Source organism: Psammomys obesus, unplaced genomic scaffold (genome assembly GCF_907164565.1).
Source record: "Psammomys obesus unplaced genomic scaffold, mPsaObe1.curated_primary_1811, whole genome shotgun sequence".
Lineage (NCBI taxonomy): Eukaryota > Metazoa > Chordata > Mammalia > Rodentia > Muridae > Psammomys > Psammomys obesus.
Window position 1 is genome coordinate 2,962,884 of NW_026591598.1, and position 25,965 is coordinate 2,988,848.

At 44.0% G+C, this 25,965-nt stretch overlaps 1 protein-coding gene across 1 annotated transcript in view; it reads left to right on the plus strand.

The window, feature by feature from the left end:
- Rhbdl2 (rhomboid like 2) overlaps positions 1-20,702 on the plus strand; it is a 43,032-nt gene extending 22,330 nt beyond the window's left edge. The window contains exons 3-8 of the mRNA XM_055611368.1: positions 3,669-3,817; positions 7,108-7,220; positions 14,445-14,545; positions 15,995-16,055; positions 17,363-17,424; positions 20,222-20,702. Coding sequence (XP_055467343.1) covers positions 3,669-3,817; positions 7,108-7,220; positions 14,445-14,545; positions 15,995-16,055; positions 17,363-17,424; positions 20,222-20,401 — 666 coding nt within the window. The 3' untranslated portion in view covers positions 20,402-20,702. The remainder of the gene's footprint in view (positions 1-3,668; positions 3,818-7,107; positions 7,221-14,444; positions 14,546-15,994; positions 16,056-17,362; positions 17,425-20,221) is intronic.
- The last annotated feature ends 5,263 nt before the right edge of the window (positions 20,703-25,965 follow it).

Below are 25,965 nucleotides of genomic sequence, written 5' to 3' on the forward strand. Positions count from 1 at the left end.
CTTCTTCTTCTTCTTCTTCTTCTTCTTCTTCTTTTATTTTTTTGAGATGGGATTTGGTGCTGTAGCCCAGACTGTCCTCCAGCTCACTATGTAGCCCAGGCTGGCCACACAAACTCACTATAATCCTTTTGTCACAGTCACCTGGGTGTTGGAATTACAGGCATGCACCACTATGTTCAGCTCGCAAATTGGCTTTATCTCACAAAGCAAAAGAGACTGGTTGGTCAGGTCAGTCTGAGGTATATATTTAGAACAGTTACCAGCTGCCTGAGCTTTCAGAGGGAAAATGTGGCGTGTGCTGTGGGTGTCTACATTTGGGCCGATGGGATATGTTCTCAGACTGTGACCTGAAAGAGGGCAAAGCTCAGAGAGGTGGGATGAGTCTTAGTGACTGGGAAGAGCCAGAGCCAGACCCGGCCGGAGCTTTGGGATACCGAGGATTTTCTCCTAGACTGCTGTCTTAGGAGAGATTGCTGCCTGAAGGGCATGGCTTCAGGGGCATTAGGACGTCCCTAGTGTAATCCTATTGATCCCCACTAACCCCCGGCTTTGGTGTCAGGGACTGCAGTAGCAGGCAGGGCTCTCCTGCAGAACAGGATCAATAAGGTGTGAGGGAAGGAACTGAAAAAGTGAGGGAGGTTTCAGCTTCACCATCTTCAGGGCAAGCAGTGGAGACCCCACCAAGGGTTTTATGTTGAGTTCAAGGCCACTGACTAGCAGACTCCTTTCCTCATGAAACAGTTTTTTTTTTTTTTTTCCCCTGTTAGGGCTTTTATCTGGTTGGGAGGAATACATTCACAAGATGGAGGGAAAGGGCTGCTAAATATTAATCTCATCTCGAAGAATGATCTCAGCAGGGGTCTGCAGAGATGGCTCAGTGGTTAGGAGCATTGGCTCCTCTTACAGAGGTGCGGAGTTTAATTCCCAGCAACCACATCGTGGCTCACAACTGTCTGTAACAGACTCTGAAGTCCTCTTCTGGCACCCAGGCATATATTCAGATAGAACACCCATAAACATCAAATAAATCAATAAATCTTAAAAAAAGATGATCTCAGAGGGGTATAGTGGCATGGTCTTGTAACCTCAGAACTTGGAAACTGAAGCAGGAGGATCTTGAGTTTAAGAGAGTCTGGGGTACATAGTAAGTTTGAGTCTAGCCTAGGCTACATAGAGATGCTGTGACTAAGTAATTTACTAACTAGCTAACTAACCAACTAACTAACTTAGTTAATGAATAGACAATACACAAACAGTTAAAAAAAATCACAGAAACATCCAGAATAATGTCTGAATATATACCCAAGTCTATCTGAACCTTGTCCAATTGAACATAAAATTAACCATTGCAGGAGTCAAACCTTTTATGGCAAATGTGTAGGCATTTCCAGGAGATTCCTTTGTCAAGGCTGAGTAGGTTAGAGGGACATAGCTCTCCACTTTCTTATGGGGTTCTGTTGCAAGACTGGGAAGCGTTAAGCTCTGTGTCTGGGTTCTTATGCAGCTGGACTACCTGGTAGGACCACACACCTGTCAATTCTGAGGGTATGTGAGGAGGAGGGAGGTGCTGGAGAATAATGGGAGATGATCACACTTTTAAGAATAAGACAGTGCTTTGAGAGCACAGCTCCCCACAGTGAGGTCCTGGAGCAGGCGCTGTAGGAGCTGCCTCTTATAGGAGGACCAGTTGTGGATATCTTCCTGTTGATAGACAGCTTGCCTAGCACCTGAAAAACCAGGATTCACTCCCCGACATTTTGTAAAACCAGGCACAGTGGGACCCACCTGTAGTCCCTTACCCAGAACTGGAGACAGGAGGATCAGAAGGTCAAAGTCGTCCTCAGCTTCATGGCAAGTTCAAGACCAGCCTGGGATTCATGAAACTGTGTCTAAAAAAAAAAAAAAAAAAAAGAAAAATTACAAGAAATAGAATAGAAAGCCCCCAATTCTTCCATTGTTAATATTACATAGCTCCAAAGTATCTTAGCTAGATCTAAAACATTGATGTTGGCATAGTGTTGCTTCCACCAGAAGTGGTCCACATCTCTGAATATTTTTTTAAATATTTATTATTTAATTGTATGTACGTGCAGGTGACTGCAGAAGCCAGAGTTATTGGATCTCTCTGGAACTGGAGTTTCAAATGGTTGTGAGTCACCTGATATGTGTACTGAACTCCCGGTTCTTTGGAAAGGCATCGAATGCTTTTATTCACTGAGCCATCTCTTCAGCATCCACGTTTCAGAATATTTCTGAATTTAAAAAAATTATGTCTATATATGTGTGGGAGTGGGGAAGGTTGTGCATGTGAGTGCATGTACCCTTGGAGGCCAGAAGAGGGCGCGTTGGACTCCTTGGAGCTGGAGTTACAGGCAGTTGTAAGCTGTTTGCTGGGAACTAAACTCAGGTTCTCTGCCAGTGTAGTGTATGCACCCTTAATGGCTGAGCCATGTTTTCAGTTCTAATCCCACCACTAGGGAGGTCGGGACACATGGATGGGTCCCTGAGGCTTGCTAGCCGCCTAACCTAGCCTCTGTTTGAACTTCAGGTCAATGAGAGATTCTGTCTCAAAAAGCAAAGTGTGTGGTACCTGAGGAACAACACCTGAGGTTGATCTATGGCCTCCACATGTATGTGCACACACACAAGCCTAAAACTTGTTTTTTTAAATTTTATTTTTTATGTGTATGGTGTTTTACCTGCATATATATATCTGTGTACGGCATGTGTGCCTCATGCTCTCAGAGGCCAGAAAAAGGCATTAGATTCCCTGTAACTGGAGTTAAAGATGGCTGTGAGCTGCTACTGTATAGGTGCTGGGAATTGAACCTGGGTCCTCCAGAAGATCAGCCAGTGCTCTTAAACACTGAGCCAGCTCTCTAGATTTCTAAAACTTTTTGAAGTGTCATGTTGGTGGCTCAAAAATGTCAAAATTTGGAGCATTTTGGATTTCATATTTTATCTTCAGGAGGCTGAACCTGCACTGTTAATTTAACTCCAGGTTTTACTTAGATTTGATCATTTTTTCTCGCTAATGTCCTCTTCCTCATCCTCTAGCCCTTCCAATACAGGGTTTCACACTACAGTAAGTTGTCCTGCTTCCCCAGGCTGCTCTGATTCATGACAACTTCTCAGTAGTCTTTCCTGACCCTGATAAAGATGAAGTATATTGGTCAGGTACCTTGCAGAATGTCCTCGCCTGGGGTTGTCCGAGGTTTTTCTCAGGGTTAGACTAGAGTTGGGAGAGTAAAGAAAGAATGGCACAGAGGTGAAGTGCCTTCCCATCACACGACGATCAGAGGATATCACGTGACATCCCCGGGGCACTGGCCTTTATCATTTCGGGTTTCTGGGCTGTGAAGCTGGAGTGAAGGTGAGCAGCATGGGTTATGTAATCAGGAAGGGCTGGAGAGAACATAGTGACAGACATCAGTGTCAGAAAGGAAGGAGAAGGGGGACTCAGGGAGTCGTCATTACAATCTGGTCCAACACCTGCTCATCATGAGAAAGTATGACCGCGGTGGAGCACGGTGGAGGAGTTTGATTTCAGTCTCATCTGAGCCCACAGAGAGCTAACCACTTAGACACAATTCCTTTCTGTGGGTTTTAATGGGGCCTACCCCTAAGAGAAAGCTTGGTTAACATCCATGATCGACCCTCTCTGACAGCTGGCCGTGTTCATTTATTATGCTGTGTGGAAGCCCCAGAAGCAGTGGATCACTCTGGACACAGGGATCTTGGAAAGTCCCTTTACGTACCGACCTGACAAGAGGGAGGAAGCCTGGAGGTTTATCTCATACATGCTGGTCCATGCTGGGTAAGGAATGATGGCCAAGTTAATGGTATCAGAAGAGATCATAAGTAATTGTTAGGCCAGACAAGGTGGTTCATGCCTGTTGTTCTAGTACTTGGGAGCCAGGGCAAGAAGATCATGACAAGTCTGAGGCCAATATGACCCACACATTAAATTTCAGGCCAGCCAGTCACATAGCCAGACTCTGCCTTAAAAGACAAACAAAAACAGGGTGTGTGAGTGATGACTCAGAGGGTAAAGACACTGGCCAAACTCAACAGCCTGAGTTTGATCCCCAGAACCCACATGGTAAAAGGAGAGGACTGACTCCTGCAAGTTGTCTTCTGACACACACACACACACACACACACACACACACACACACACACACGCATGCACTCATGCACTCACACACAAATATAATAAGATTATACAGGGTGTAGTGGAGCACAATTTGAATCCCGGCACTAGAGAAGCAAAGGCAGGTGGATCTCTAAATTGTAAGCTGGCTTGGTTTACACAGAATTCCAGGTCATTCATGACTACATAGTAAGACCCTGTTAGGGAAGGGATGGAGTGAAGGAAGAAAGACAGAGAAACAAAAAACAAAAAAAACAACAAAATTTCCACTAATCTGTTTGTAACTTTTGTTGTTGTTGTTATCATTAGTGTGTGTGTGTGTGTGTGCGCGCGCGCGCGCGCGCCATGTGTGCTCTGGTGCCCTCGGAAGCCAGGAGTGCTATGCTCTGCAAAGCTGTCTAATGTTGGTATTGATATAGGAATATTAATGAGCTGAGACCAAAGCACTGTCAAACCAAAAGTAGGTCACCCTACCTGTTGGACGTCATCCAGTGGTCCATTTAGGTAATGAAGTAGTAGAACTGAATGGCCAGTCTGCCTCCCCAAACACACTCTGTAGAAAATTAATTTGTGAGCATTCTGACTTACGTGTATATGTCGGGGGTTGGTCTGATGCTTGTGTTTTGATGCTAATTACTGGCTCTTGAGATGAGGGTCACTGCTCTGTTCTTGTGTAAACCTGCCTAAGATATTATTCCTGATTAGTTAATAAAAAAAAGCCTGTATCTGGACAAGGCTGGAAGAAGGGTGTGGGGCTAAGGATCAAGGGCTTGGAGGACAGACAGACAGGAAGAGAGGAGGAAGGAGGACACCATGATGGGTCAGCCTGGAGAAAGAACCATGTGGGCCAGGAGGAAGGACTCCAAGGATGGCGTGGATGCAAGTATTTATGAGATTATGGAGGAATGGTAGCCCAGATAAGATGGTTAAGGCAGATGGCATTGGATGGGGGCTGGGAGATGGATGGTGAGGTTATTGAGACAGTGTAGGTGAAATATCTGCCCAGCCCAAGGTAAATAAGGCAATTAAAAAAAAAATCGAACAGGTGTCTGTGTCTTATTATTTTTGATAGTGTGTTAAATAATGCCACTGTAGTAATTATGGGGCTAATAATGAACACTATCTAGCTCAACACATTTTATTTACAACAACAGTAGTATAATTTAGCTCACGCACTACCTATCAGTTAAATAGTAGTGTAAGGAGGCATAGAAACAGTGCAGATGGAGCTGGAGAGAAGGCGCAGCAGTTAGGGATGCTGGCTGAGCACAGCCTCACATGTATCTGCTATCCCCATACGGTGACGGGAAGACTGCTGGTGCTTGCTAGCTACCAGCCTAGCTGAATAACACAAGCTTCAAGTTCAGGGGGAGAGACCCTGCCTCAAAGGAATAAGGTAGAGAGAATGGTGGAGGAGACCCAGTACCTAACCTCAGTAGGTGCAACTACATAATACCTACACACCACACACACACAAATGAGGGAAGGGAGCAAGGTAAAAAAGATGGGTAACAAAAACAGGAGAGGCTCTGTTTGACTTCCAGCTTTGTTTACTTTTTCTTTCCTTTCTCTCTTTTTCTTTTCCTTCCTTCCTTCCTTCCTTCCTCTTTCTTTCTTTCTTTCTTTCTTTCTTTCTTTCTTTCTTTCTTTCTTTCTTTCTTTCTTTCTTTCTTTCCTTTCTTTCCTTTCTTCCTTTCTTTTTCTTTCTCTCAAGACAAGGTTTCTCAGTATATCCCTGGCTGTCCTGGAACTCATTCTGTATTTGTTTACAGTTTCATAAATGTGAGAGCCTTTCCAGACCTCGCTCAAAACCAGGTGATGGCACATGTCTGCAGTCTCAGTATGTGGGAGGCAGAGACAGGAGAATCAGGAGTTCAAGGCCAGCATAGGCTACACATCTCAAAAAAAAAAAATCATCTATGGTCCTCCATGTCCACTGTGGTCAGCAAATAACTTGTGGCTCTCTCACTTCTTTGGGGGAGCCCTGTGGTATCAGGTGAATTGAGCTTCATCCATGTAAGCCACCTCACGCTGGTTCAAAATGATCGTATTACAAGGCAGCGTGTAAGGGCTTGGTGTTGAGGGTACAACCCACAGCTTCATGTTTGCTAAGCAAGAGCTGTACCTACTTTCTGAGCTTCAAGAACATCTCTCAAATTCTCCTCCTCCTCCTCATTATTATTGTTATTATTATTATTATTTAAGACAGGGTCTTACTATGTAGCCTGGATGGCAAGGAGCTCTGTAGACCAGGCTGGCCTTGAACTCATAGAAATCCACCTGCCTCTGCTTCCCAGGAAATGGGATTAAAGTTATGCTCTACCATGCCTGGACTTCAGTCTTTTCTTTTGATTTTTCAAGACAGCTGTCCTGGGCTAGCTTTGTAGACCAGGCTAACCTCGAACTCATAGAGATCTGCCTGCCTCTGCCTCCCAGGACCTGGGATTACAGGCTTCATTCTTTAAGTCAGCTTCATTGGTCTTTGTTTCATGTTGTAGTTGTTGTAAAACAGAACTTATAACATACATTCATATTGCTAAGAGGCTTTTATTTGCTTTACATATCGAAGCTTCATGTAAGATTTTATTTAAAAACAGATAAGAGAAAAAGCAAAACAACAAAACAGATAAAAGAGTTGCCTGCTTTGACACACTAGACTATAGGAGCTAGAGAGATGGTTCTGTGGTTAAGAGTGCTTGCTGCTCAATCATGAGGCCTGCAGCTTGGATCCTAAGATTCACATGGAGCCTTACAGCTTCTGTGCCTCTGGCTCTAAAGGATCTGGAGCCCTCTTCCGGCCACCAAGGGGACATTCTCTCTCTCTCTCTCTCTCTCTCTCTCTCTCTGAAATAGAAAATAAAATTCCATCAAGTTCTTAACTAGAAATATCACATGCAAGTCTCCCATGACAGCCTCTTGCTGCTTGGATATCTGATCCATGTTTGTCTCTGCAGAGTCCAGCATATCGTGGGAAATCTTTTTATGCAGCTCGTTCTGGGTATCCCCTTGGAAATGGTCCACAAAGGCCTCCGAGTGGGGCTGGTATACCTGGCAGGAGTGTTGGCAGGTCAGTGCTCTGAGGGTGACATGGAATCAACACTTCTGGGCCCTTAGGATGGAGACCAAACATAACAGGTGAACTTTTTACTAAAGTCAGTATTTATTGCCTTCTAGCATATTATGTATAGGTCAGATAATATGCTAGGGAGTATGGTAAGTATTACAGATAATTTAACCAGAGGTTAAATGTTAGACATAGTACAAGCACATGAAGATAAGTCACGGTGGCCGTCCTCAAATATCTCGCATTCTCGTGGAATTTATACAGCTTGCAACTTCAAGCAGCTTGGTGTTTGGATCTTGAATCCCCTAAAATGCTACAGTAACGATTATGGAAAGTAACACAGCCAGATTTGCATTTAAGAAAGACATTTTGCCGGGTGTAGTGCAAGATTTTAATCCCAGCACTTGGGAGGCAGAGGCAGGTGAATCTCTGAGTTCTGGTCTACCTAGCAAGTTCTAGGATGGCCAAGGCTACATAGATGTCTCAACAAACAAACAAACAAACAAACAAATGCCTTAATCTTGAGAAAGCTATAGATTTACATGAGTTATAAGAAATAATACCTCAAGATCCCAAGGACCTTTGGCCACTTGTCCTCATGTCACCATCCTGTAAATTTTAACATAGCAACACAAGGAGGATAGTCACAGTCATGCAATCAAGATAGCAAATACCCACAACTCCCCAGGTGCTCTCAGTACCATATCATGGCTCAACCTCTTTCTTCCCACATTCCTCCTTTATCATTGATAAGCACTAATCTGATCTCACTTCTTTACTTGTGTCATTTCAGGAATGCACACTTTTTTTTTTTTTTTTTTTTTTACTGCTGAGCAGTTATGGTCTTATCTAGCTGGTCACCCTTGAAGAATATCTGGGTTGTTTTACCCTTTTCCCTATTGATGTTTGAGAGAGGATCTTATCTGGCCCAGGTTGGCTTTTTTAGCCTGATCCTCTGATCCTCCTCCCTCCACTACCCAATATGTGCGATTTTAGATTTATGTGGTACTGGGGATTCAGCAGTTTTCTGAATGCTATGCAAACACTCTCCTGAACTGCATTCCCAGCGTGCTTTCTTTCTTTCTTTCTTTCTTTCTTTCTTTCTTTCTTTCTTTCTTTCTTTCTTTCCTTCCTTCCTTCCTTCCTTCCTTTCTTCCTTCCTTCTTTCCTTTTTCTGAGACTGGTCCCATCATTCAAGCGGCCTAAGAACTCTCTAATGTAGTCTGACCTGGCCTCAAACATGAGATCCTCCTGCCTCAGCCTCCCAAGTGCTGACATTACTGGCATGAGCCATGTCTTGGTTAGGGTTTCTATTGCTTCAATGTAACACCATGAACAAAAAGCAAGTTGAGGAGGAAAGGGTTTGTTTGGCTTACACTTCCATGTCACTGTTCATCACTGAAGGAAGTGAAGGTGGGAAGTCAAGCAGGACAGGAAGCTGGAGGCAGGAGCTGATGAAGAGGCCGTGGAGGGATACTGCTCACTGGCTCACTCATCATTGCTTTCTTTGCCTGCTTTCTTATAGAACTCAGGATCACCAGCCCAGGGGTGATCTGGTCTGGGCGCTCCCACATCCATCACTAAGAAAATGCCCCACAGGCTTGCCTACAGCTGATCTAATGGAAGCTCTTTTTTTTTTTTTTTTTTGAGGTTTCGTCCTCTCAGATGATTGTAATTTGTGTCAAGTTGACATAAAATTATCCAGTGCAAGCCACCACATCTGGTGCTTTTTTCCCCTTTCCTGTGTAGCCTTTATTTATTTTCAAATAAGATCCTCTGTTTTCCAATAATGTTCCTGGGGATTGGACGTCAACCTGTGGCTTAAGGATTACAGTTCAACTCAATTTAGTGTTCACTTTTTTTCCTTTTTTTTAGCCAATGGGGAGGTGTTTGTCAACTGCTGTATGGGAGGATTCCTGGAGGTAGCACACAGTGGCAGTTGACAGTAGTGTGTGTGGACAGCAGGCAGCAGTCTTGAGCTACAGTAAACAGAGAGCTTTAAAAGGGTTTAGCTTCTGGGTGGTGGTGGTGTATGCCTTTAATCCCAACACTCAGTAGGTAGAGGCAGGCAGAGCTCTGTGAGTTCCAGGCCAGTCTGGTTTACAAAGTGAGTCCAAGATAGCCAAGGGTATACAAAGAAACTCTGTCTTGAAAACAAACAGAAGGAAAGAAAGAAAGAAAGAAAGAAAAAGAAAGAAAGAAAGAAAGAAAGAAAGAAAGAAAGAAAGAAAGAAAGAAAGAAAGAGACACACACACGGAGGGATAGAGAGAGAAAGAGAGGGGGGAAGAGAGAAAGAGAGGCTTAGCTTGGTATCTAGTCTCCCCATCCTTTCTTTCTGCATCTTTTTGTCCTGTCCTTGAATGCAGAGGTGTGGACTTGCATGCCTCCTGCGTCTATTGTACATTCCACCTCTGCTCATGGCTTGATCTGAGCCCGTCGACTTAGCTCTGCCCAGCACCAGAGCAGAAACCCCATGGGAGCATGGGAACAAATTTTCAGATTCTCTGTTGATTCTGGCCATTGCCTCTTGGTAGATTTCTCTTACCGTTCAGATCTGTGCTTCCCACTGCTGCTGAGAATCATCTTCCGCAAACAGACTACTTCCTAGCAATTCACAGTGGTCAAAAGAAAGGCAAGATGCCACGAAAGCTCCTTGTAACCCTTGCCTGCCTGGCCAAATTGCCTTCCCTACTTTGCCTTTTCTCCTTACTTTCCATCTGCAGTGTCACCCTGGGTTCTGCTTACACTTGCTGCCTGTGAGGTGTGTCCATGGATCCACAGAAGAAACTGTTAAGGCAGAGTGTTGGGCCAGACCAGACCAGACAAGACCAGATAGTTAGAATTCTCTCTTTTTTAATAAATTCACAGGAGCACATTGAAGAGTGAGCTGTACCATCCACCCCCAGCCCAACACCCCCAAGCTGACTGGTGGTCAGCTTCATCTGAAGAGCTCAGTACACGTAAAGCCTCTCAGATCCCACCAGACCTACTGACTCACTCTCTGGGGACGTGGCCCGGGGACCCATGTTGTGTAGGGCATAAGACAGTGAAGCAGACCGTTTCTACATCCTCTGAACTTCCACAGACTCATAGTTTAGTATGGTCGGTCTTTTTTAAATTGTTTAACTCATCTGCCCAGTTACATTTTTTGTTTACATTTTTTTTTCTTTCTTTTAAGTTTTTTGAGACAGACTTTCTCTGTGTAGCTTTGGCTGTCCTAGGATTACAGACCACTGCACTCAGCTTGGTTCACATTTTTTTTTTTTTTTGAATGTAACTGTATAAGACATGCAGATATTTTCTCCTTGTTTGGATCTTGTCTTTCAGTCCCTGTTTGGTTTTTGGCATGGCAGGGATTCGAGCCACTGCCTACATGCTTGCTGGGCAAGGCTGTATAGCCAAGCTACATCTGCAGCTTCTTTTCTTTCCTCATCCCTCACTTCTTATGAACTTACTTTGTCTTCCTGTGTAGTTTGTCCATTTTGGCTTGTGAGATGGAGAATAACATTAACAGACTTTCCAGTGTTAAAGCAAGCTTGCTTTTGGGAGGACACTTGGTCATGGTACATTATAGATGATCGAATTCAATTAATTAAAAATTTAAAATATTCTGTTTTTAATTATGTGTATGTGTGTGGTTATGTATATGAGGGCAAGCGCCAGCTGAGGTCAGAAACAGGGTTGTCTCTGCTTCCCCTTCTTTTCCTCCGCTTCCGTCTCTCCCTCTCTCCCTCCCTCCCTCCCTCCTATATTTTCTTCCTTCCTTTGCTGGAGATTGAACCCAGGGCACTTATCAATCTATGAAGGTGCTCTCCCACTGAGTCACATGCCATGGTCACGAGTGTAGTTTTCTTGCAACGTCTTTCCGTGTTGAGCACTAAAGCGATGCTTGCTTCATACAACAAGTGGGAGAGTGTCTTAGCCTTGTAAGTGGTATGGAGAAGGCTCAGCAAAATTATGATCGAAGGAGGCAGTGGTGCTGGGACTCAGCCAGAGCCTTGCACATAGCAGGTAGAGTAGGGTGTATTCCTGTAATCCTAACACTCAGGAGATGGAAGCAGGGAGATCAGGGGTTGGAGGCCATCCTCTGCTACATAGCAAGTTTGTAAACAGCCTGTTATGGTTTAGGAACAGCTGAACACTGACCACTCAGACACCAGACTCAGGCATATGGAAGTTTACTGAATGCTTAGCGAAGTCTGACTAGTCAGTGGGACAGTCTGGATTCGGGAACCAAGGCTGTGACCCTGAGCTGTTCTCAGAGTGAGGTTTTAAAGGAAAGAATCAATTCTATTCCAGGTACATTGTGCATAGGTAGCTAGATAAAGCATTGTAGGCTGATTGGCTGGGATTTAGGGCGGGGGAACTTGGGGACTTTTCAGTTCCCCACTATTGTAAGAGAAAGGAATATAGCATGGTATTGGGTATTGTTTAAGTAGAGCACACATTTATCATTAATTCAAGTGGAGCATATTTATCATTTCTGCGATTATTTTATTATTGTAAGTTACAGGCTATTCTTATGTCAGGCAGGCAGAGCCTGAGAACTTGAACTTAATTTCACTTTATGATCAAAATGGAGATTAAAAACAAAATGGCTGCAGTTATGCTAAAGGATAAAGCAGGTCTCAACAGGTTTATGTGAGACACTGTGTCAAAAACCTAAACCAACAACCAACCAACCAACAAACCCCAGCAATAAAGCCATCTCAGCCTATAATTTGTTTTGTGGAAAGATTTTAATGTTTAATTCAATTAATTTTTTTTAAATCAGGCCAGATGTGGTAACATACAACTTTAATCCTAACAACTCAGGAGGCAGAGGCAGGCAGATCTTTGTGAGTTCAAGGCTAGTTTGCTTTACGTAGTGGGACAGCAAGGCTACATAGTAAGACCTTGTTTCAAAACTAACAAAAGCAAAACAAAAACACCAAAAACCCAATAAAATCTGTTTATTATATTTTTATTACCTGGTGAATTTGCTGTGGTATAATTTCTCCATTTATTTTGTTTCATTCTTGGTTTTTGAGACAGGATTTCCCTATGGACCAGACTAACTTCAAACTTGTGGCGGTCCCGCCTCTGCTGCTCTTGTGTTGGGATTAAAATTACGTGTGTCTATGCCCAACTTCTCATTCTATTTGTGTATATATGTATTTAGAGTATGTGTGTCTTCGAGAGTACCATGGTATGCCTGTTGAAGAGATGTTTCTTCTCCTCCTCTTCCTCTGTCACCTCTTTCCCTCCCCTCCCCCGTCCTTTTCTCACATGAAAACTTCTGGGAAAGTCCTTCCTTCCCGAGGGCTTCCTCAGCGCAGCCTTTATCTTTAGGAGTATGGGTGTTCTGCCTGCCTGTATAGCTGGTCCACCACGTGCATGCAGTGCCTGCAGAGACCACAAGAGGGCATCAGAGCTTCTGGAACTGGAGCTATGGTTGGTTGTGAGCCACTATGTACATGCTGCGAACCAAGCCCAGGTTTTCTGGAAGAGCAGCAGGTGCTCTTACCGGCTGAGCCCAACCTCCAGCCCTGAGACAGTCCTTTTTTCACACAAAACAAAGATTGTATCACATCCTAAGGAATGAAGAGAACCATGAGAGGAAGATACCAAATAGTACGAGTAAGAAGTATAGAGAAGACATCTCAATGCTCACGGTGTCCTCTTTTGGTCCAGGTGTGTAGGACCAGGTTAGAAAATGAGTTTCATCTTGCTTGGAGAATGGGATTGAACTTTGTGTTAAGAAGGATTCTGAGGCCGCCTCTAGAACATGAGATGGCTCAGTGGGTGCAGCTCTTTTCTAAAATTATGGGAGTTAAGAACACAGAGCGTGATTTATGACACTCAGGCGTTTTTGTGTTTGTGTGTATGAATATATGGGGCTTCTTTTTTAAGATTTTATTTTATGTTTATGAGTGCTCTATCTGCATGTACGCCTGCATCCCAGAAGAGGGTACTAGATTCCAACATTGATGGTTGTGAGCCGCCATGTGGTTGCTGGGAATTAAACTCAGGACCTCTGGAAGGGCAGGCAGTGTTTTTAACCTCTGAGCCATCTCTCCTGCCCATATATGTTGCTTTTAAAAACAAAATTGCAAAGGTCTGAGTTTGCCAATTAAAACTCAGGAGCCAGATACTGCGGTGAAAAACCTACCAGCTCAGAGAGGCAGCTGATTTTCCTACTCAGCCGCCGTCCCAGAAGACAAAAGCCTTCCTACTTAGCTCACATCCCAGAAGGAGAAGGCCAAAAAGACAAAAGCCCCTACTACCTCTCCACATTGCCTTAAATTTCCCTCTCAATGTCCCTCCCTACTGTTTAACCTGTTAGCTGGTTTCTTGCTCCACCTCTTGACCCTAGGGTTACCTTTAATCCTATGTACAGAAAGATCTTGGATTAAAGGTGTTTGTTAGGGTGGAGCCACACCAAATGAGAAACGGGTTTTTACAGTTCACAACCTTGGGGTTCACAGCGGGACCAAACATCCTGCAACATGTGTATGTGTGGACTCCTGTGCAGGTCGGAACAGACTTGTTGAAGCTGGCTCTCTCCTTCCACCACTTGGGTCCCAGGGATCACACTCAGGCTCTCAGGCTTGGCGGCAAGTTCTTTTACCAGCTGAGCCATCTCACTGGCCAGGTTGAAACAATAGCTAGCAAGGCTACAAAACACATCCCACAGTGCTTTCCTGTGATACATGTATCGATTGTTTTGCTTCCCCTCACAACCTATTGGGAACTGTTTTATTGGTATTTACACATTACAGACAGGAGAGGTTAAATAATATCCTTGAGTCATAGTTAGTGATTCTGGCTCCAGAGTGTGAGCTCTTGTGTCTGTTTTAATGTTTCATTTCTTTTCCTCTTCTTTTTGTTTTTGTTTTTTAAGGCAGGGTTTCTTGTGTAGCCTTGGAGGTCCTAGAACTAGCTCTGCTGGCCTTTAACTCACAAAAATCCTCCTGCCTTTGCCTCCTGAGTTGCTGGGATGAAAGGCATGCACCACCACTGACCAGCTTTTATTGCATTCCTAATAAATGTTTAAAGTTTCAGAAACATTGGGAAGGTTAACAGGCATGCCTGAGTCTACATGGCATACAAGGGCAAGGTTTCCGGAATCGTTGCTTGATAACATGGAAATGTTCAAAACTTCCCACATTTTAGATTTTCTTTTAATCCTTCTTTATTCACAATCCTTAGAGTTCCATCTGATCTTTTGTATTTTGTTTCTCCAGGTTCCCTTGCCAGCTCCATTTTTGATCCCCTTAAGTCTCTTGTGGGTGCTTCAGGAGGAGTCTACGCACTGATGGGAGGCTATTTTATGAATGTTATAGTGGTAAGAATTTGGGGAACGGAAGTTTTAAAGACAGGGTCTCATGTAGCCCAGGATAGTCTAGACCTGATAAGTACCAGAGGATGGCCCTGACTTTGATCCTCACCTGGATTCTGGGTCTTTGCCCCCTACATGCCAAAGTTACAGGCATGTACCGCCATACCCCATTTCTGGATTTTAAAAAATGCTTCCTTTGTTATGTGTGTACTTTACCTGCGTGTGCAAATTGTGTGCGTGTTAGACTCAAACCTGGATCCTCCGGGGCCACCTCTCCAGCTCCCGGAGGACTTTGGTTTTTGTTTTCTTTATAAATGAATAGTTGTTTGATTCGGGGAAACCTGATTTATTGACATTTACTGAGTTCTTATGAGCTGAGACTATTTTGGCCACTAGAAAAAGAAAACTCTAAGTCAAACCGTATTTTGACTTATTGAGTTGCTTCTCCCTTCCTTTCCAAACAATAAAGGAGCTAAAGTCCAGTTAAAAATAACATCCTCAGGCCAGTGAGAAGACTCAGCAGGTAAAGGCACTTGCCACCAAACTGGGACACAAGTTCAATCCCTGAACCTACGTGGTGGAAGGAGAGAAACAATTCTCATGTTGTCTTGTGATCTCCACGTATGAGGCATGGGCGTACACACACACACACACACACACACAATCACACAAGTGCACACACATATAGACACATTCAGAATCACACACACAATCGACAGACATACACTACTTTTTTTAACTACCACAGGGTAAAAGGGTGAAATAGTAAAAGAATGTTAACCAGAAAGCCAAGAAGTATTTTACAGACTTATCTCCCCATTTACTGACATGTTAAATGTTGATTTCATATTACTTATATTTAATTACTGGCTAATGAAATTATGTAATTTACATTATAAAATTAAACATTATGTCTTGTTTTATGCTCCAAAGAACAGCAGGTTTGTCCTCCCCTAATGCATTTTATTTGTTATGCATACAATGTTGTGTTTGCATGTACACCTGCATGCCAGAAGAAGGCTCCAGATTTCATTATAGATGGTTGTGAGCCACCATGTGGTTGCTGGGAATTGAACTCATGACCTCTGGAAGAGCAGCCAGTGCTCTTAATCTCTGAACCATCTCTCCAGGCCCCCCACCAATGCATTTTAAAACTTGGCTGTTGCAACTATGGTTTGCCTTCCAAATATCTGAGAAATAAACATTGCTTTAAGCTGGGTGTGGTGTTCCACACCTTTAATTGCAGCACTCAGGAGGCCGAGGTAGTACAATCTCTGTGAGTTTGAGGCCAGCCTGACCTATGGAGTGAGTTCCAGACAGGCAGGGCTACAGAGAAACAGTCTTGAAAAACAAGCAAAACAAACAAACAAAAAAAAGAAAAAGCAAATGAAGAGAGAGTAGTAGTGTCGAGATGCCATTTGCCAACAGTTTGTATTATTATTACTTCTTTCCCAGAATTTTCGAGAAATGATTCCTGCCTTTGGGATCTTCAGGCTTCTCGTCATCATTCTGATAGGTAAGTGAGCTCCATGGGCACTTTACAGCCACAATCTCATCTTCAGCCTTCATTGGAAGGGTTTCTTGCGGTTCCCTACCCTACCAGGAGGAGTGATTGATGATTTATTGTTGGGAAGAACTGTCCGCTGGTAGAGGTGCCTTGGTGAGGTGCCAGGACAAGCTCTGGGTGTGCCCTATGCCTCTCACAATAGCTTTACTTAATATTTTCTGTTCTGGATTCTGGTTTTGTCTGCAAAGGAAAAGCTTGGAAACTACTGAGATAATCCATCTTCTTCCTAAATTTCTCAATTTTCAACTTGTGGGGATGTAGGAGAGAAGCTTGAGGTTTGCTCATGTAGAGCAGGATGGCCTTGAACTTGCTATGTAGCAGAGGATGACTTTGAACTCCTCATTCTTTGGCCCCCACCTCCTGATCACTAAGATTATAGACACGTGCTATCATACATGGATTTATACAGTGCCAGCCATCCAGCTCAGGGTTTTCTGCACTGTAGGCAAGCACTCCACTAAGTGAGCTACAGCCACAGTCTGTGTCTTGGCTTCTGTGAGGATAAGATGCCACCATCACCCTCACTTGGATTGGTAAGGCAATCCTCTACCTGGTCTCTGCTCCTGTTCTTGCTTCTTTCCCCCCTAACAACCAGAATGGCCCTTCCCCGACACCAGCAAAGCAAAGCAAACCAAAACTCTCATCAGCTCCATGTCATTTATCCCCCAAATCCTCAAAGCCTTCCTGTCACTCAGATGTCAAAGTCAAATATTAATGTCCCTGCCTCACAGGCCCCTGCATATCACTCCCCAGCTCCTGGCCCCGTCACCTACCTCTTCATCCTTAATTCAAGTCCAGAATTGTCAGAAGTCTTTCTGAGACACAGGAGGCTTACCCTTGGCCTCAATTTCTCACTTACCTCTCTAGGATGATCCAGAGAATTTAATTTTTTAATACGTTCCTGATGCCAAGTATCATGCTTCCTGCCTATAATGTCCACTTCATTAGGCTGTTAGGAGAATTAATGAGTTAATGGAAGGAGAACTCTGAGGACAGCAATTGGCGCAGCAGCTAAGAGAGTGCTCTGTGTGCATATACGGTGCAGGCCAGGAGAAGGCATCAGATCAGATCTCATTGTAGATGGTTGTGAGCCACCATGTGGTTGCTGGGAATTGAACTCACAACCTCTGGAAGGCCAGCCAGTGCTGTTAACCGCTGAGCCATCTCTCCAGCCCCCAAAACAAGACATTGCTAAGGGGAGCAAATCTCTGCCCAATGTGGAAATCCTAGGCTTCACTGTGTGTCTTCTCTTCTAGTTGCATCAGACATGGGATTTGCTCTCTACAGAAGGTTCTTTGTCCCTGCAAATGGGTCTCCGGTGAGTTTACTTTCTTTCCTCCCTTCCTTTTTATATTTGTTGTGTGTGTGTGTGTGTGTGTGTGTGTGTGTGTGTGTGTGTGTGTGTGCGCGCGCGCGCATGTGAGAGTGAGTGCACGTGCACACATACGTTTTTGCTGTGTATGTGGAGGTCAGAGGCCAACTTGCCCACCGTCCTGCCTGTCTCTAACCTCACCATAGGGATTCTGAGATTACAGATATGCACTGCTGTATCCAGCTTTCTTACAATATTCACTGCTGTATCCAGCTTTCTTACATGGGTTACAGGGCTCAAACTTAGGTCATCAGGCTTTTGAGGAAAGAGCTTTTACCTGATGAAACATCTCTTTAGCCGCAATTTCTTTTCTTTTTCTTTTTTTTTTTTTTTTTAAGAAAAACTTATTCTTCCACAGGTGGTGCTGGTGCACACCTTGGATCCCAGCTCTTGGAGGCAGAGGCAGGCAGATCTCTAGGAGTTTGTGACCAGCATGGATTACAGAGTGAGTCTAGGACAGCTAAGGCAACACAGAGAAACCCGAAAAAACAAAACAAAACAAAAAAACCTCAAAAACCCTAAACAACAACAACAAAGCCATTTATTTTCCCATCGAAAAGAGTCATCCTGTAATCTCAGCACTTAGGAGAATGAGGAAGGAGGGATCAAGGCCATCCTAAGCTACATAGCAAGTTCAAGGGCAGCCTGGGCTGCATGAAACTGTTTCAAAACAACAACAATAACAAAAGAAAATAAATGAACAAGCCAAAAACGAATATCAAATAGATATTACAACTCCAATTTAAACTAGTCAAATAACCATTTGGAAGCTAAAAAATAAAACAAAACAACAACAACAAAACAATAAGGTAGATCTGGGGAGATGCCTCAATGGGTACAAACCGCCAGCACTCAGTCCTTGGTGACCAGCCTATATTCCCGGCCCTGGGTAAGTGGAGACTGGGACCCCTAGGAAAAGCTGAGCAGCTAGTCTACTCAAATCACTGAGCTCTTATTCCAGTCTTGGGAGGCAGAGGCAGGAGGATCTTTGTGAGCTTGAGACCTGGTCTGCATAGTGAGTTCCTGGACTAATTAGAAAGATTCTTAGAGAGAGACCCACCTCAAAATATAAAGTGGCTAGGAGGAGAGGTGGCGGAGGAGAGCAGCTGGCCTCTGGCCTCCATACGCTCACGTGCGCTCGCATATTCATGTGTACCCGCAGACGTGCGAACATGCACATGCAACACATGTAGATGCACAACCAAAGAACAAAGCAAAAATTACAAGGTCCCAAGGAAGTCAGAGGTCAGATTGTCTGCCCTTGGGCTCTCATTGTCGTCTGCAATGCCATTCAAAAAATAGGTGACAAGGGCCTCCCCTGCCCACAGAGAATTCAAAGCAGACTGGGAAACTGGATGTGGTGGCTTATCCTTATAATCTCGGCACTTGAGAGGCAGAGGCAGGAGGATCAGGAAAATCAAGGCTATCCTCAACTAATAGTTGAAGGCCAGAATGAGATGTATGAGGCTGTCTTTTTAAAAAGTGGATCAGAATAGAGCAATGATCTGGATAGAGGTAGCCTTTAATCTCAGAACTTGGGAGACAGAGGCAGGTGGATCTCTGTGATTTTGAAGCCAGCTTGGTCTACAGAGAGAGTTCCAGGACAACCAAGGTTACACAATGAAACTCTGTTTGGTGGGGAAAAAAAGAATATAGTAATAAAAATTTGTGTCTAAGTATACTATAAAGAAAGATGACAGCCAGGCATGGTGGTACACACCTTTGATCCCATCACTCAGGGAGGCAGGTGGATCACTGAGTTTGAGGCCAGCCTGGTCTACCAAGTTCAGGACAGCCAAGGCTACACAGAGAAACTCTCTTAGGAAAAACAAACAAAAAAGCTGACAAAAGTAATTTTCAGATTTGCTGCAGTTCTTAAATGTGGTAAGTTTTTAAAACTGTTTTTGTTAATTTAATTCTGCACCTCATTTCAATGATTACTGACAACAGAGACACCTTATTGCCTCTCCCATCTCCGTCTCTTGGCTGGCTTTATATAAAGGGGCATCCCAAATGTAAAGCTGATAAAGAGAATAAGAGTCACAGTGGTTCTGTCCTGTGTGCTTAAGAGAGTGGCTGAAATGGCATGTTTTATTAGGGTTGGTGGGTCACACCTATAAGCTTAACACCGAGGAGACTGAGGCAGGAGGATTTCTGTGAGTTCTAGTCTAGCCAGGGTTATACAGAAAGACCTTGTCTCGGAGGTGGAGAGAAAATGCTGGGCTGGCGAGGTGGCTCAGGGTGTGTGGTGTTTCCAACGGGAGCCTGTAAACCCGAGTTCAGTCCCAGAAGCCATGTGAGGGTAGGAGGAGAGACTCAGCCTCAACGCTGCCCTCCTCATGTTCTCTGTGGCATGAGCCTCGCAGCATAACACATATACACAGTAATAAAAAGTCATATAAACAAAGACTGTTTTTCTAGACAGGGTTTCTCTGGCTCTGGCTCTGGCTCTGGCTCTGGCTCTCCTGGAACTTGCTCTGTAGTCCAGGCTGGCCTTGAACTAGGTGATCCACCTGCCTCTGGGTGCTGGGATTAAAGGTATACGCCACTACACCTGGCAACATTTTTTAAGCTTTAGGTACTTTACTTACAGCCTCACCTTGTCTTGGGGACAAAGGGTTGTGTCCTATCTTAGCCTGAGACCCATCCTCTAACAGCGTGATATTTGTACTGGAGGAGCTCCATAGCGTTTTCTTCACCCATTTCTGTATGTTTTTTTTTTTTTTTCTCCCTTTCTCCAAAGGTGTCCTTCGCCGCTCACATCGCAGGAGGATTTGCTGGGATGTCCATTGGTTACACTGTGTTCAGCTGCTTTGACAAGACCCTGCTCAAGGACCCCAGGTTTTGGATCTCAATTGCTGCGTATGGAGCTTGTCTCTTATTTGCTGTGTTTTTTAACGTCTTTCTGTCCCCAGCAAACTGACTTGCCTCTAACAAAAGCCAGTTAATAGAAGTGCCATGTAGGGGGAGGGGAGATGGAAAACTTTTCGAAGAAACACGGATATCCCAGCATACGTTAAGAACATTATAAAGAAGACAGGGACAGCGTCTGACTCATCATTTCTGAGGGGAGCTTCCAATGGGAAGGGAAAAAAAGATTGGGTCCTTCATGCATAGAATATGCGTGTATTATCCTGTGATGGAGACTTGATATCCTTGGAGGATCTGATTTGGAACTTGTTTGAGACTCCATGAGAACTGTACTATCCTGATAATAAACACTTTTCTTACCTGTGTTGGACTCTTGGTTCTTGTTTTGAGGCGGAGTCTTATGTATCACAGGATGGCCAAGAAACTGGCTGAATCCAAGGGAGACCTAGAACTTTTACATCTCTGCAGCTGGGGTTATAGGCTGGAGCAATATCAACCTGAGGCCTTCAGCCTTGGGGCCAGCACTGCACTGAGCTATTGCCCCCATGTCAGACCCTTGACAATCACTTTTGAATAGACAGAGCACAACCGTTACTGTTTTTAAGATTTTTGAGACAGAGTTTCCCAGTGTAACCCTGGCTGTCCTGGAAATTGCTTTGTAGACCAGGCTGGCCTCAAACTCAGAGATCTGCGTGCCTTTGCCTCCCGAGTTGCTTGGTGTGTGCCACCAAGCTCAGAAAGATTTATTTTACTTTTATGTATATGAATATTTTGCCTGTGTGTATGTACATATACCCTATGCGTGCCTGCTGGGTCCCCTGGACTGTGAGAGCCACCAGATGGGTGTTAGTAACCGAACCTGGGTCCTCTGTAAGAGCAACAAGTCCTCTCAAACACTGAGCCATCTCTCCAGGCCCAAGCAAGACTGTTTTGAAATGTTTTGTATGCATGCTCGCTCATTTTTTTCAACCCAGAATTGGGAATGCCTAAAAAAAAAAGGTACAGTTGTATACCTGTGGGCTTATAGCCACAGATTCAACCAACCCGAGGCTAAAAATATTTTTTAAAAAGTTACATCTGTACCGAGCACATACTGTGTCTGTGTTTGTCCCTTTGTGGCCGTGTGTGCTGCAGCACACAGATAGGTGGAGATCGGAGGACGGCTTCAGCAGGGAGCCAGTTCTCTTCCCAGATGTGGGCCCCACACATCGAACTTTCGTTATCAGGCTTAGCAGCAAGCACCCTTGCCCACTGAGCCATTTTGGCAGCTCATCTACATTGTTTTTTCAGTCTTTATTGACTCCAGAATTTACCTTTTTGTCTAGCTTAGCTGGGTGGCCAGCTTCTAGGGTGTCTGTCTCTCTCCCTGAGAGGTGGGTTTGTACCTGTGCCACCCCGCCTGACTTCCACTGGCTGCTCGAAATTTGAATTCGAGATACTCGTATGTAGTAAACACTATCTACTGACACATTTCCCCAGCCCTTGACTATGTGTGTGGGTTGTATACACATTTTGAAACCTTGACATGTTAACTCATATTCATTTTAAAAGATTTTTTTCTAAAAATTATTTTTTTAAATTGTATGGAGGTGACCAATGTGATCTGAGTGCAGGTGTCCTCAGAGGCCAGAAGCATCAGATCCTTTGGAGCTGGAGTTACGGTTACATGCTACCTGACGGGGGAGCTGGTTGCCAAACTCAGGTCCTCTGGAAGAGAAGTGCTTTAAATCACTGAGCCATCTCTCCAGCCCCTACATTCAATTTTATTTCGGTTTTGTGTAGCCCTGGCTGTTCTGGAACTTGCTCTGTAGAACAGGCTGGCCTTGAACTCAGAGATTTCTGCCTGCCTGTCTTCCTCTGCCTCCCGAGTACTGGGATCAAAGGTGTGCGCCATCACCACCCAGCCAATTTTAATTTTTAAGATATACTTATTTTATGAGTGTTTTCCCCTCAGGCACGTAAATACGGTGTGTTCATCTAGCACTCTTCTGAGCTTTCTAGCACCTGCATCCGATTTTAACCTACATGTGTTTTAAGGCTTTTACAAAGACCGAAAGGTGGGCTGGAGAGATGGCTCAGCAGTTAAGAGCACTGGTTATTCTTCCAGATTGGTCCTGAGTTCAATTCCCAGCATCCATGTGGTGGTTCACAACCATCTACAATGAGATCTGGTTTCTTCTTCTGGCGTGCAGGCAGAACAGTGTATACATAATATATCTTTTTAAAAAAAAGACCAAAAGGTGAGGAATATGTTCTTTTATTTGACAACAATAATTAGATGAAGGTTTTTGGCTGAGTAACAATCTTCATGTAATATACCAAATGAACACATATGAGATTGCTTGACTCTATACTTTATAGTCTCTAAGATCTGTGATCATCGTATGGAGATGAAAATCCAAGCTATGTCAGTACAGCAATCCTTTCAAACCCTCTAACAAGTCCAAGTGCAGAAAAAGTTATAAATGTGGGCAGTTCAAAACTGGATCTGTTGAGAAAGCCTTTGTTTTTCTTATACCAAGATGTCCCCTTACTGACATGCTGCCTCTTGGCAATCTTAATTCCCAGAAACATTTCTTTAAAACAGTCTGAGGTGAGTAGGTAAGCTGCTTCCAGGTTGGTCATGTTCCCTTTGAGTGAGAGTTTCTGTACAGCTCACCTCACGTCACAACAAGAACACAGAGTATAACGGGGGAAGAGGCCACAGCACCACAGTTTAAAACATGCAAAATAGTTAGTACAGGCTGCTGCCAGCAAACAAAAGAGCTAATACGATTCTCACCGAGTTGCATGGATCAGTTCTTCCATATTGTTTACAAACATGGATCTTGAATTACCAGACCATACGGCTAGTGTAGCTGTCTTGGTCAACAATACTAGCTTCAGCTTGGTAACTTTTACTATGGATATACCTGTGAAATTGTTGGGTAGACAGAAGACAGGCATTAGCAGGCATGGAGGCCACTGAGGATGGACCCGTCCCTCAGCATCAGCGTTGAATGCCATCTCCCATTTCCTTGGTAAGCAAGGGAATCATAAGCTTAATGAAATGGAAACATGTCTGCCTGGACCAACATGGCGGTCTACTCTTGATGGAGACCGTCATCCATGCAGTCTTGCGCGGACCTCCATCTCTGAAGCTTCTTCCTGGTTTGGACCCTGACTCAATAAGAAATACTTTCTTCCTCTTCTCTGTCTCCTTTCTCCTGGCAGCTGGCAACACTTCCAGCATGCCTGTCCTGTTTTTCTTTCAAAACTGCAGTAAAATGGTCATCAAGCTTCCTTCTGAATTCTCTTAGCACATTACTTGTGAGACCCATAAAGAGCCAATAATGCTGATTCTCTGTCAACATACCCATATATTCAAATATCTAATTTTAAAATATTCCTCAAACAAAAATTAGGGTTGGGCATGGTGGTGCATGCCTTTAATCCAGCACTCCTGAGGCAGAGACAAGCAGATCTCTGTGACTTTGAGGTCAGCCAAGTTTACTTAATGGGTTCCAGGACAGGCACAGGCGGGCTACATAGTGAGACCTTGTCTCAAAAAAAAAAAAAAAAAAAAAAAAACCCAAAAATTAAACAAATGTATTATTAGCAGAATAGCAGAATTATTTCAACATTGGACAAAATACATAGCATTTCATTTGAACATAGGCCCAGAATTCGTGCAAAAAGATCTTTACATAAGACAATCCTAAAATTAATCTTTGGAATTTATATTTTAGGTCTGCCTAGCAAAAAACTGTTTGGAGATTTTTGAGTACTTAATGAAAGCACATATTAAACAATTTAGTCATCCTTTAGGCTGTAAGTTTTCTCTCTTGTAAATCCTGTGAGATTTTTTTTCTCAGCTTCAACACGGTCCATAACTATGCTGGAAACACAAATACACACCTGTGTCTTTTCATGAGGACAGAATTTACCAAACAGTAAGTCACAAGGTTCAGCAGTTTCCTGTCATTTTTTCTGTTCACACTGTTTTAATGATGTATGTATGTGTGTGTTTTCTATGTGGGGGTCTGTGCATGTGAGCGCAGGCACCTAGAGAGGCCAGGGGTGCCAAATCCGCTGGGGTTAGAGTTACAGGCAATTAATTGTGAGCCATCTGATGTGGGTGCTGGGGACTGACTTCCTTCATTAATTATCTCTCCAAGTCTAGTTAAACAGTCTCTGCCATATAATCTGTCTACCTTGGTATTCTGGCCGAGGTGAACACAGGTTCTTTCATTCTAACCTTAATTACTAGTGTTAACTCTCATACCGCACAGCACAGGGCTCGCAGCAAACACATCTATAGACATTTGCACAGGTTACAGAATGAGCTGTAGCAGAGTTCAAGGGGTTTCAGAAGTGGAGTGAGAAAGGGTCTGTATTGATGTCATATGAACCAGACCGGTGCTGCTGCTAGAGCTGCAAACAGCGGGAAACAGGTCGGGAACTAGAAATGACTGCTCAGAAACAGCTAGGTGAGTAGGGGGCAGGCAGTTGAGTAGGCTGTGTCCACAGCAGGAGACAGAACCAAACTGAAACTCAAGGATATTCAATGGGTAGTTGGGAGTCCTTGGTCCTTGACAGGCACCGTAGGTATCAGATGACCTGTTGAGGTCCATACCATCTTGGTGTTAGGATTCTGTCAGTTTATGGAGTTGAGACATGGGAGTTGCAGCCTTTCCTTAGTTTGATGAATCTAACAAGCTCTTGGATCTGGTTTTCCTGAGATGGTTCTAACAAGTCCGTGTGCCCCAACAGATTCAAATCTCCCTAATAGACTCACAGCATTACTCCCTTCCTGGTCCCAGGAATAAGTTCTTTGTCAGTCTGTGCTGAATGGATGGTGCAGTTTCTGTCCACCCAGGGGCTGCTGTCACAGCTCTCTCTCAAAACATTTTGTAAAGGCATGCCAAGAAGTTAAAAAAAAAAAAAGCAAAAATGAAATGGCTAGATTTTGTTGTTTTCAGAGCTGTCAGTGGCAGAGTGTTTTGCTCCAAGATGATTTAGATACTTTCACAGTAGCCATAGGAAAGACTTCGTGTACTTTACAGTCATGTTACAACAGTAACCTCCCTGATACCCCTGTCTCCCAAACTCAAATGGTTCTATGGAGCTGTACTGGCTGAGCACAACCCAAGAAGCCTTCCCTGTCAGAGGCCAGATATCCAAACGGTTTGAGACCCACCATACAAATGGCTAATAGTTAAAAAATAGTTCTACAGAAGTGAAACAGCTCAGAAGAACCGAGAAAGACAAAGGCAGTCACCAAACGAGGTCACCAAAAATCGTTCCAAAGGAACCCAAAGTGCTCAAAAGAGCCCAGGACAAAATGGAAGGCAAAGTGTGAGGTACAGCAATTGGGAGCTACAGCCAGTTCCAAGCCAGTTCTATAAGTTCCTTTGTTTCATCAAAGAGGCAAAAACTCGAGGATGCTGGCTGAAGCGTAAACGTAAGAAAAATCCTTCAGAATAAAGGGATTCTGGTAGATGCTCTGTGAAATCCTTCATGTGGGGTCATCTTGCTGTGAATGGCTGCCACTCAAAATGTTCTGGCTGGGTGACCAAAACAGTTACTGGTATTATTAAGGACAAAAGCTACGTCCTGACATCTCTAACTAGCCAG